Genomic DNA, 12,701 nt, shown 5'->3' with positions numbered 1-12,701 from the left:
TACTTATTCATTTTAACTGTCAATTATTGTGCAATTACCTTGTTTAGGTATATCTTTTAGAGAGGTATTTTTCCTAGCAGTGAAAAGAATGATATTAAAGTTATTTTCCTGTCAACTTCTTAAAATAATTTGGTTAATTATTAAAGCAAATTTATATTTTATTACAAGTTAACAGGTTTATGTTAAGCTCATTCAAATATTTTCCTCATTTCATAGTTAATATCTAGAAACTAAATTAGAGATATTTCTGAGACCCATCGATAGCAAGTTGAAAGTTCCATTTTATTAGTATTGTTTTTATTTTACTTTTTAATCTAAAAATAATCCACTTTCTCTTTTCATTTAATAGAGGATATAGAAAATAGTAATAAGCAAAATATGAAAATTATTTATTATTGTCCAGAGAAAGTCATGTTAGAGAATTGGAATGTCATCTCAGAATTTTTCTATGAATATAATATGTTAGTTTTTTTGTTTTGTTTCTTTTTATAAAAATGAGATCACTTTGTAATCTGTTTTTTCACTCAACATTATATCATGAACATAATCACATATTCTTCTGCATTATTTTAACAACCTCATAGTATTTCATAATACAATGTATTAAAATTCATTAAGCAAACCCTTTAATACAACAAGTACAGATTACATTCATTATTTCAAGTAAACTGCAGTGAACATATTTGTGGTTAAATCTTTGCCAGGCAATCTTATTGGACTATGTCTAAAATGTCAAAACCATTAGTTCCCAAATTTTAGTATGCATCAGAATCATCCTGGTGACCTATTCACACTCCCAAGCCTTAATAATAGAGATTCTAATTAGGCAGATCTGGAATATGGCTTGGGAGTCTGACTTTTAGCAAGCACCTTCTGTGATTCTCATGATGGGGTTTGAGCATCACATTCTGAGAAACAATGCCCTTTGAGATATTATAAATATTATCTTTTCCCTCAATTCCTTGCAAAAATGCCATTCTCCAGCAATAAAATAAGGTACATATTGCCTTGGTGTTCAGTTTTACATTTCTTTCCAAAGTAAGGCTATTTAACATCCTGCCTTGTACCTGCTAAAGTTGTTCTATTCATTTTTGAAATATAATTGGTACATATTGATCCGGAATTTTTTTTAAAAATCCACTTGTTATACTGTTTTAATAGGAACATTAGGATATGCACATTATTGCTTCCATCATTTTTATAATCCAGATAAAAAAACACTACACTTTGTTTTTAATAGAGGTTTTCTGTAAAAGAAAAAAAAAAAGTTACTTTTTGAGGTGGTTTATCTAACAGAGAATGTCAAAATATTATCTTTTATTAGGTAATCTAGGTTATATAAAACATTTCTGCAGTTGCAATGCTATCACCAGAGGGAGCAGCTAACTACTTATAGAAAAACTAGAGGCCCGATGCATGAAATTCATGGCAGAGTAGGTCTTCCTTCCTCCAGCTGCTGGTACCAGCTTCCCTCTGGCACCCTGGACCCAGATTTTCCTCACAGCCCTGGCTTCATCCAGAAGGACATCTGGAGAGATGCCCAGTCTAATTAGCATATTACACCTTTATTATTATAGATGTTAACTTTGGTCACCTATATTTAGTACTCAACTCTTCCTAGACTCAACTTTTTTTCTTCTTTTTCATTTTTATCCTGAAGAAGAGCATCTATGCCCTTAAGTCATTAACTTCTCTGGAGAAATATGGGAAGTCAGTTACGACCTGATAGTAATCCAGCAGTGTGGGTTCAGTTTGCAATCATGTCCTTAAATGAATACACTGAATTTCACACACAGAGGCTCACTTCCTCAATCTAAAAGTTAAGAACGTCACATTGTATATTTTCTCTTTATTGTCTGTATATTCCAGGTCACTAAACATTTATTTTGCCATTGGCTATTGTAAAAAAAATCAGATCATTTCAGAACTGGAACTGGTTTTAAGGTTTATTTTTTTTACAACCTCTTGATTTAATGTCTAAGGAAACTAAAACTCAGAAAGGTTAAATGACTTTTTAACACCACCTAAGTAATTAGTAGTAGAGTTGGACCTGAATATTTAACTCCTGATTCAATTAATCCTATATAATAAAAGGCTAATATGCAAATTGACTGAATGGTGCTACAACTGGTTGCTATGACATGCACTGACCACCAGGTGGCAGATGTTGGAGGCAGGAGCTACCCCTGGAGGTCAGTGCGCTCCCACATGGGGAACGCCACTCAGCCAGAAGCCAGGCACATGGCTGACAAGCACAGTGGAGGTGGCAGGAGCTGCTCCTCCCTCCGCAGTAGCACTAAGGATGTCTGACTGACAACTTAGGCCTGCTTTCAGGGGGAGCAGGCCTAAGCCATCAGTCGGACATCCCCTAAGGGCTCTTGAACTGCAAGAGGGGATAGGCCGGGCTGAGGGACAACCCTCCCGCCCCCCAAGTGTACAAATTTCATGCACCAGGCCTCTAGTAAAGATTATAATTAATTTCCAATGTTATTGTAGCACTGTCCTGATCTCAGTTCTGCTATTTTTTAAGATGAAAGTGTAAGACTTATTAAGTTATGATTGATTAATTATTTGTACCCTGCCAGGGACCATATTCGTTAGAGGTAGTATAGCATGAAGATTTTTAGCTTCAGCTTTAACTCAAGCTGAATTTTGGTTTGAGACCTCAACTTATTGCTGGTCAACCATCCTGTTTTGCTCAGGACTGGGTTGCTTTCACAGATATGGGACTTTCAGTGTGAAGATCAAAAAGTCCCAGGCAACCTGGAAGTTTTGGTCACTTTATTAACCACGTGGTTGTTTGACCAAGACATGCTATTATATTTTACTAGAGGCTCAGTGCATGAAATTTGTGCATGATGGGGAGGGGGTCCCTCAGCCCAGCCTGCGCCCTCTCACTATCCAGGACCCTTATGCAATGTCCTACTGCCAGGTTAGGTCTGATCCCAATTGGGCCTAAACCTGCAGTAGAATATCCCTCTCACAATCCGATATAAAAAAAATTCTTTTTTAAAAGATGTATGGATAAATGAACTAGCTAAGACAGCATAGTGCTACAAAATGATAAAGGGGATTAGCATGAATAATAATAATAACAACAACAATAAACAATAGTTATTATTTTGTGGAGTAAAAAACTGTGCCAAATTTTTGTGCTTTAAATATTTTATATTTCTGCTCCACACAATGAACCTGAGAAGTGTATATTATTATCCTTACTGTTCAGATGTGGTACCAACCTCAGTGAGCCTAAGTTACTTGCCAAAAGGTAATAATATAAAAAGCAGTGCTACAAAGATTCTAAACTAGCTCTGAGCTCTACAAAGTCACTACACTTTGAGAAAAAGTATTTTTCCCAAAGTGTAGTGATTTTAATCACTACACTTTGGGATCAAAGTGTACTTTGATACTCCCCGGGCTAGTATCTTCACCTGTAGAGCTAAAACGGAAAGTAATTTCCATTTATTATTGCTTATCATAATGCATGCAGGTAATGAGCTATGCACATTACATGCATGATCTCATTTCATTCTTGTGGGTAAATATTATTTCCATTTTTATAATAAAGAAACAGAAAACTTGGAGAGATTAAGAACACTCTAAGCACACTCTAGCAAAGTGGTAATGCAAGGATTCTAAAAGCCAGAATGTTATCTGATAAAACATTTGGTGACACAATCATTCTGAGTATATGGATGTAATAAATGTTACCAGAGTAGACTTTCCAATCACTTGGAAATAATTATTGCTCAGGGAGCAGTAAATGTTTTTCAACTAGAATCAAATTATCAAAATGTCTACTTTATTCTAAACTTCATTTGCCTTGGCATGTGAATAATGTGGATCAAATTTAAAAAATTTAGCTGTGATTTAAATAATGGTCTACTGGGTCCTCAGATAGTATTTTTAAAAATTCTCCTCACAAAATCTTATTGTAAACATTTGCAAAGAATATTCAAGTAACATGAAACATGTGAAAATATATGTTACAGTATGGTTCTAAGTACGAAGAAAAAAATAGGACTCATTTTTTTCCTCTCACTTCATAGACCTGTATGCATGAGCATGTTATGTCAAAAATATATATTATAGTGAATTTTTTTGCAATTGGTTTCATGGAAGGTAGAGAATATTTTTATTCTCTATTTTATAGAATTTATGCACAAGGCTTACATAATCTAATATTATTAAAGAGGTCAGTTAACTGCAACAACTTAGCCACTCTAAATATACTGGTGAACAAATTTACTATTTTTGAAAATAAATCTAGACCAGTTATTCTAATCTTTTCACCAAATATTGTCTGTTAATGTCATTGCCTTCATTTTTAGCATGTCTTTCTCCAAAAGTATAAAGCCATCCGGTAATGAAAACTAACAGGACTTTCGTTAGTTACATATACTTTCTTGGACTTTTGGTTTAGGCCTCTGAGGAAACGCTGCATTCCCGTAATGAAGAGGAAGACCCTCTGAAAGGCATGGAGCCCTATCTTGTGCGGAGACTCTCCTGCCGCAACATTCAGCTTCCCCCTCTTGCCTTCAGGCAGTTGGAGCAAGCTGACTTGAAAAGTGAATCAGAGAATCTTCAAAGACCCACCAGCCTCCCCCTGAAGATTCTGCCTCTGATCGCTATCACTTCTGCAGACTCTAGTGGGTGAGTGCCCTTGGGCGACATTTTCCCATTTTATTTTTTGGATGTTGATTGCTTTTTGTGGTCTTTTGAGACTTGGTGGCTCATTGCTTGACATGTGTGGGAAGACAATGGGGTTTCTAGAGCCAAAGGAAAGAAGGGTGACTTCTCTCAGGTAAAGTCACTATCTCTGCAGGAATAGGTGTTTAGTTAAAATGTTTTATGAGGAGAAGAAAGATATTGGTGAAGGATAATAAGCATCTGCAAAAGAGGACTTGGACTTACAAAATTAATATTGGTCATATATAATTTAATAGAAAATTCTTAACAAACAGAACTTATGGACAAATTACCACAGAGGCATACAATATCTGGAAACAGTAGTCAACGTTTATTGATACAAAGCAAATTTAGAATCAAGAATAGATTGTACTGTAATTAGAATCAAAGTAAATAGGCAATTATATTCATGAACCTAGTAATTTGGCCTTTGACATTTTGAGGTATCTGTTACCAGAATACCGTTTCAGTTTCCAGCATACAGCAGTCGTATTTGGCATTAGGATATATAGAAGAATCACACACAGTTATGTCACCATATGTATTTCCTACTTTGCAGAGTATTTGTCTTTTTATTCTTTTGGTTCTGTTTATCAATGAGGTTTTACTCATGAATATCAATATCTCCAGGTAAACAACTGTGAAAGAAACTGAGGATAGTGGGCACATAAATTATTTGTTCTTTTGGCCAAAGGACATTTGCATTTTTAAGAAGCTTGGATAGAAAAGAAAGAAGAGGAAGCCAGTAAACTATACTTGGACAGACTCTTGAACATTTGCTAGGACTATAAAAACAAAATAATTTATATGTTGTAAATTCATTCCCTGCCAAGTTCTAGAAAAGGTCCCTTTTGGATTTTCCTAAAAGTTGTTAGAAAAGTTCTGATCAGAAGAAATTTGGCCAGTAACTGTCTTTTAAGATATAGAATTTAGCTCTTTGAATTGTTACAGACCAGTTCAAAGGACCCTATGTTACTAAAGGATATAAGAAAATGACTTACTAGATAAATGAAGAGACAGCAAATTCTTACTTTGAAGCAACTGAAAGAGGAAATAAATGTTTAGGGTTTTGTTGTTGTTATTGTTGTTGCTGTTTTGGATGAGCCATGCACACAAAGAAGAGTGTCTATCTATTGATCAGACATGCTAAAGAAGTGGGGATTTTCTATGGAAGCTTGATCTGAATGTTCTTTGAAAAATAGTCTAAAAACTCTGATTTCTCCTCTCTTGATATCAACACCACTGCCATTCATCTGTGTGGAGGGTAGGATTCAGAGATACCAGGTGTATCAGGGGTAGCCAGGACCACTCTGGGGCTCCATGGTTTGCTAGGAGAGCTCCCAGGATCCGGCAACTAGTTGTATTTATTGCTACGATTTACTACAGCAAAAGACTATGTGTAAGGGGCAAAATCTGGAAGAAACCAGACACAAGCTTCCTAGAGCTCCCTCTCCCAGTGGAGTCAAAAAGGATGCACTTAATCCCTCTAGTAATCAGTTGTTACAACACATGTGAAATGTGTTCATCAGGGAAACATTAAACCTGGGAAGCCTATTGCAGAATCAGTGCTTACATAAGTTACCTAAAATAGTCAAACACAGAAACAGAGAGTAAAATGGTGGTTGCCAGGGGCTGGGGGGTGGGGGGGGGTGGGGGATAGGGAATTGCTATTCAGTGGCATGTAGTTGCAACTATGCAGGATGAATAAGCTCTAGAAATCTGCTATACAACACTGTTCCTATAATTAATATCAGTATATTATTCACTTAAGAGTTTTCCAAGAGGGTAGACTTCATAACACAGTGAAAATTATTTAAAAAAATACAAAAAAGAAAAATAGATGCCATTTAAGGGTCTACCTTTTAAACAGGCTTTTAAAAAGATAATAGTCTCAGGCCTGATGTTAGTTTTTCTGCACAGCAGGTTTAATCTTAGAAACATTACCTTCTTTTCTCTACATCCTAAGAAGAAATTATAACTAAAATAAGTAAAAAACTAATTTAATCCTGTGATGATTTCAGTTAACTTTGGTATCTTAAAAAATGTGGTAGCTAAATATGATTTCTCACATAGTCTTAAAAGAAAATGATGTAATATATTTACTCTATCTCTATGTAACTGGGCAATGTGTATAATTAAAAATCTCAAGTAAAAGCTAAGCTTAATTATTAGATTTAAATGTGTTGCTGAAAACAAATAGTTTCCAAGTGCCAAGGAACTCAGAGCTTCAGAATTGTCTGTATGATAGTACTTCTGTTAGTGCCAACTTTGTTTCCTTCTTAGTCAAGAATCTAATAATTGCCTGGCTGGTGTTGCTTCGTGATTGAGCATCAACCCAAGAACCAAGAGGTTGTGGGTTTGCCAAAACCGGTTTGGCTCAGAGCATCGGACTGAAAAGTCCCAGGTTTGATTCCGGTCAGGGGCATGTACATTGGTTGTGGGCATATCCCCAGTAGAGGGTGTGCAGGAGGCAGCTGGTTGATGTTTCTCTCTCATCGATGTTTCTAGCTCTCTATCTCTCTTCCTTCCTTTCTTGGAAAATCAATAAAATATATTTTTTTTAAAAAAAGAGGTTGTGGGTTTGATTTCCAGTAAGGGCATATACCCGGGTTTTGAGCTCAATCCAACACCCCCTTTGGGAATGTACAGGAGATAGCCCATCAGTGGTTTTCTCTCAACATTGTCTCTATCCCCCTCCCTTCATCTCTCTAAAAACTAATAAAAACATTTCTTACAAATCTAAGAATCAAGTATAAGCAAAATTGTGTTTATCATTTACTAATTTAGTTAATATTTTGGAGGAGACAGTTTGTGTTTTAGATATGAAACAAGAATACTTTTCTAGGCAGCCAGGTGAATCCATGGGTGAGAGTGCCCAATCAACAGAAAACAAGGACTCAGGATGTATTAAAAGGATTGCTGTTATCTTAGAAAGCAAATATATATATATGTAAATTGAGTATTTGAGGAGTAGAAAGTTTAGGAGTATAATTTTCTGGAACTCCTAAACTTTGAAAGGGAGACGGAAGGTGAAAGTAGGGGTTATATTCTGTAGCCATTTCACTTAACTAAGAACGTCGAATTCCTTCAAAGCTATCAGAAACAACTAGTGGGACATTTAGCTAGAGTTGTCTACAGCCCAGATCCACATTATTAAAGGTTAGCGTGCCCCCTGGTCCCATTGTCAACCTACACAGAGACATTGGCAATTGTAAATCTTTAATAGGAAGGGAGACTTTTCATGGTCTTTGGATTTATTTTTTCTTACTTTATTAACACCATAACTTTTTGCTCTTCCTTCTGGTGCCTCAGTGCACCAGACACTAGCTCTTTCAAATGTCACACAGTGGTTTAGCGACTTCGCCGTCCCTCCAGGAAGCCTCGAAGTGGCCTCGATTGTAATTGGTTTCTGCAGGGAACTTTGGCCTTGAAAGATGAGTGTTATGAAAGGCAATTATTAGCTTCCTTATGAAATGCTTGGGTCAAGAGACTACATTCAAGAGGGCTTTTTGAAATAGGCACTCCCATAATTATACTTAAGGTTTTTCCCAAGCAATCTGAATGTGTTCAAATGTACACTATTCAACAATTCTCTTTGAATATGACTGAGGCCCTAAGTTGTGTGTGTTGTGGTTTGACAACCTTTCGAAACATTCAATCATCACAAAACAGAGCTGTAAGGGTTGGGGTGCTGAGAACCTTCAATTCATGTGCCCGTTAGGTTTCCATGTAGAGTAAGATCACTCAGGCTTCATGGCCATTTATTGACTCTCACTGAAGTAAGAGGGACAGCCATTAACTGCATTAAATGTTATGAACTTGGCAGTGAAGTAATTTGGAATGCATATACATTAAAAAAAACACACAACTTTTTATGAAGGTATAATTTGCAAGCAGTAAAATCTGCAAATTTTAAGTATGCATCTGGATCAATGTTTATACACTCATGTAATTAATTGCCACCCGCTCTCCTAACTTCTATCACTAAAGATTTGTTTTGCCTCCTTTCGGACATTATATAAATGGGATCCTATAAATATGTGCTTCTTTTGTCTGGCTTCTATTATTCAAAATGTTTTTAGATATTTATTCGTGTTGGGCTTATATCAGTTGCTTGTTCTTTTTTACTGTAGTGTAGTATTCCATTGTATGAATATGTCATAATTTATTTATCCATGCTCTCTTATTGATGGATATTTGGGTTGTTTCTAGTTTGGGGCTATTATGAATAAAGTCACTGTACACATTGCTATACATGTCTTTTTGTGGACATATACACTCATTTATCTTGGTTATATTCTTAGAAGTATAATTTCTGATTCAAAGGTAAGAAAATATTTATTTTTATTACTGCTAAACAATTCTGTGTCAAAGTTGTAGTTGTTCTGTACCCTCACACAACACTGGGCATTCTCAGTCTTTTTCATTTTAGTTATTCTGGTGAATTTATGGTGGTATCTTACTATGGTTTTAAGTTATATTATCCTGATGGGTAGTGATGTTGTTTATCTTCTAATATGCTTATTAAACATTTGCATATCTTCTTTTGTGCTATACCATTTAAATATTTGTCCACCTTTTCTTTTATTATTGATTTATGGGAGTTTTTATATATTCTCTTTGTTAGATATATACACTGTAAAATTAATATTTTCTCTCAGAACATGACTTGCTTTTTACTTAGTTTACTTTTAATATGATGGTAATCCCAGCTACGCTCAGTGTGTGTGTGTGTGTGTGTGTGTGTGTGTGTGTGTATGGAAAAGTGTCAGAGTGAAAGGTCAAAGAAAGAGATGAGAGGATAATAGAATGGCAATAAAATTAAATGGTAGAAAAGAGAAGGATAAGCAGAGAGGGGAGAACAGTGAAAAGAAAAGAGTAAAGTGTTCAGGTGGAGAAAATAATGAAAAGGGTATAAATAGACACAGCTTGATAAAGGAAAAAGAGGTGACAAAAATGACACTTAACCTACAGGACAATTTTACTTAGAGACAAGGTCAGTTGATACCTTGAATATTGAATGGTGTCAAATAGAACTACCAGGTACTAAGGGGAATTACGAAGAAAAGTTGAGAAGGAAATGACAATGTGTTCATGGGCAGATAGCAGGGGACAAGGGTGTTAAGAGTGGGGACTCTGAATTTGAGTGCTACCTCACTATGTACTGGCTCTATGACCTTGGGAAAGTTACTTAACCACCCTCAGTTCCTAATTCTTCAAGGGCTAAAATAAGGATAATGGGAGTATCCACTTTTACCTCATGGATTTGTTAGAAAGATAAAGCACTTAGGTCTGTTTTGGACATACTGTAGGTACTTAATATATAATAACCACAACCACTTTAATACAATCTTATCAGGAAAAATAATGCAACAAATTATGTTTGTTTTTATTGAATTTATTAGTTTCCTTATTGGCATCATCCTCAGGGATCATCTATTGACTCTAAATCTATCTCTAGTAGATTAGGAGTTAACCCAAAATTTGTTCCTGGATCAGAAATCTAAGGTTATTATGGAATTGTCACATTTGTGTTAAGAAGTTTGTATCTTGCTTTGACTTCTGAACACAGACATCCCGTGCTTTCATGTGTTGTTCCGTTATGTTTAGAATGAGAATGGAGGACCTCACTACTCCTTACTTCCACCTTGCTCTACTTCTATTAACAGCCCTTTGTTGGGATTCTACTTAGTTCCCTTTCAGAATCCTGAGGAGAAATTAGTAGATCCTTTTTGTACCAACTCTAACATGGCTTACTTTCCTTGGGTGGTCCATATATTAGTATGTACCCCAGGATATTCTGAGGAGGGTTTAGCTTGCCACACATGTGGAAATTGCTCCCTCCACACGGGTAGGAAGTTGTGAGAGGAAAGAGAGGGTAAAGAGGGGGGTGATACAGAATCTCTCTAGCTGGATTTCACTCCTGCATAGCCAAGGAGCAAGTAGACCCTGGTGAGAGGATGACACGCCTCTGGATAGATGTACATTCAAGGGTCTGTGTGAGTGGTGAATATTGTAAGTACTTTCCCATCACTAGCATCCTATTACTTGTACGAGGAGTGCACAGTGTACATTTGTGTTACTGTGTCCTATAAAAAAAGTAAAATGAAAAGAGTTTAAAGGAAGAAATAGTCACTCTCGGGTAAAATAACTTCCAAACAGGGGAAAGGATTACTTTAGTCAAATCAGACTCCATTTTACAAGAATCTTCCAGGAATATTTCCTTGAGTTATATGTCATTCTCAGAGGATCTGGTCCCTGCTTCCAGTTAGACATTAATGCTATATTCCCTGATCAACCACCCATTTCCTAGTGTTCTTCAGTATACACAGTACATTAGAGTGAACATAAAGGTGGTGATATTCAACATTATGTTACCAAATAAAAATACAAGCAGAATATAAAATAAAAGAAAACAGAAGTTTCACTAAAGCAGACATGCTTGATCTTTCAAATTTGATTTTTTATCTTAAGAAAGTATTAATAGTATTTGAATATTTCATAATGGAAATATTTTGGATACAAGGATTTATGAAGCTAAATAGTTATATTTCACAGTGTACCCATGGGAATTGCACCTTTATATTGGGTATGTGCTCAAGTTTCAAGAGATTTATCTGATAAGTTATCATAGAAAAGCATGTGGAAGGTCTATAAGCCACTAGGCAAAGCTTTTTCAAATTGGAAATGGACAAACAGAATTGTGATTGTGAAATAGTATTCTAGATTTGGCTTTTAAAATAATCACTGTGAAGAAACTGGAAAGAAATACTTCCAATAATCTTGAAGATACATGTACATATAAGAAACTGGATTTCTCTAACTTGGTTCATTTAAATGCAATTTATTGACAGTGTTTGTAAAAACTTCCCCACAAAAAATGTAAAACTTTTGTTTCTAAAGCTTTTACTCTGACTTCATCAATCTAATTTTATTTTTTGCTTTGAAATTTGTGACTTTTAAGATCAAAATTAGACTCCAGGAGTAATGGAACACTTTATCTTTGCTATGTGTTCTCTTAACATATGACATCCTATTTCCAGAATTCATGAAACCAATCTAAAGTAAACAGCTAAATAATGCTGACTGCTTTATGATATTTGTCATGCCCTAAATTTCCAAAAGAATAAGGTACTTATTAAACTCCAATTTCTTTTTCAGACAACTATAGTTTCTTTTTATTTTTGTAGTACTTCCTGGCATCTTAATTAAGAATATCCCAAATGGACTGATATAATATTGCAGTATTTTACTCTCTGTCTGTGTGTCAGTAAAGTAACACCAGGCTCCATGTTCTGAAAAACATTAACAAGAGTGGCAGCTTGTGTATTTACCACACCAGAGCATCTGGTACCTGTTTCCAAATCTTTCTTATGCCAGCGTTACTTGCTTAATAGTATATATTAGTTGGGGACTTCATATTTTCTAAAAATGAACTCTCTGGAGCATTTATTTTGCTATGAAAAAGGATCAAAGAACATGATGCCATTGCTTAGTGCAGAACTGGAAAAAAAAATTTAATTATTTCCATCAGGAAGTCATCATTTTTCAGCTCTCCAAGTAGCTTCACATGCCCTCTCCTCCCCACCCGCGCGCCCGCCTCTCCCACTCCCCCTCTCCCATCCAATCGCTACCTTGTTTGACCATTCTTATGTAACCCAGCATTACTCATCACTGAAGTGTGTAGGGACAGTTTACATTTATTTAAAAGTCATGTCCTTCTGTCTCGTAATAATATTGTGTTTATGAAAAAAAAAGATAAAGATGAAATTATTTTGATGGAATGGTTTTTATTTAATTAATATGTGCTACATAAATACATATGCTGATTCAAACTTAATATTGACCAGAGTGTATTACTTGGAGAAAGCTGAAACAAGAAAATTGTGTTCAGCTGAAATTCAGAAAGAATGAAGTTATCAAACTCCCCCACCCCTCTCAAATGAGCACTACAGAATGGCAAAGAGATTTCTTTAAAATAAAACTATATACAGAAAAGGATGTATAGAAAA

The 12,701-nt window shown here is 35.5% G+C and overlaps 1 protein-coding gene across 3 annotated transcripts in view; it reads left to right on the top strand.

Annotated features, from left to right (window-relative positions):
* The window catches only part of PDE4D (phosphodiesterase 4D), a 1,156,670-nt gene that overhangs the window by 348,342 nt on the left and 795,627 nt on the right, over positions 1–12,701 (top strand). For all 3 annotated transcript variants that reach the window (XM_084880599.1, XM_084880598.1, XM_084880600.1), the window contains one exon: positions 4,424–4,653. In XM_084880599.1, coding sequence (XP_084736725.1) covers positions 4,424–4,653 — 230 coding nt within the window. The remainder of the gene's footprint in view (positions 1–4,423; positions 4,654–12,701) is intronic.

Source organism: Pipistrellus hanaki, assembly GCF_964339955.1.
Source record: "Pipistrellus hanaki genome assembly, chromosome: 4".
Taxonomy (NCBI): domain Eukaryota; kingdom Metazoa; phylum Chordata; class Mammalia; order Chiroptera; family Vespertilionidae; genus Pipistrellus; species Pipistrellus hanaki.
The sequence above is the reverse complement of the archived record's forward strand: the minus strand, read 5'-3'. Positions and strand labels throughout refer to the sequence as shown.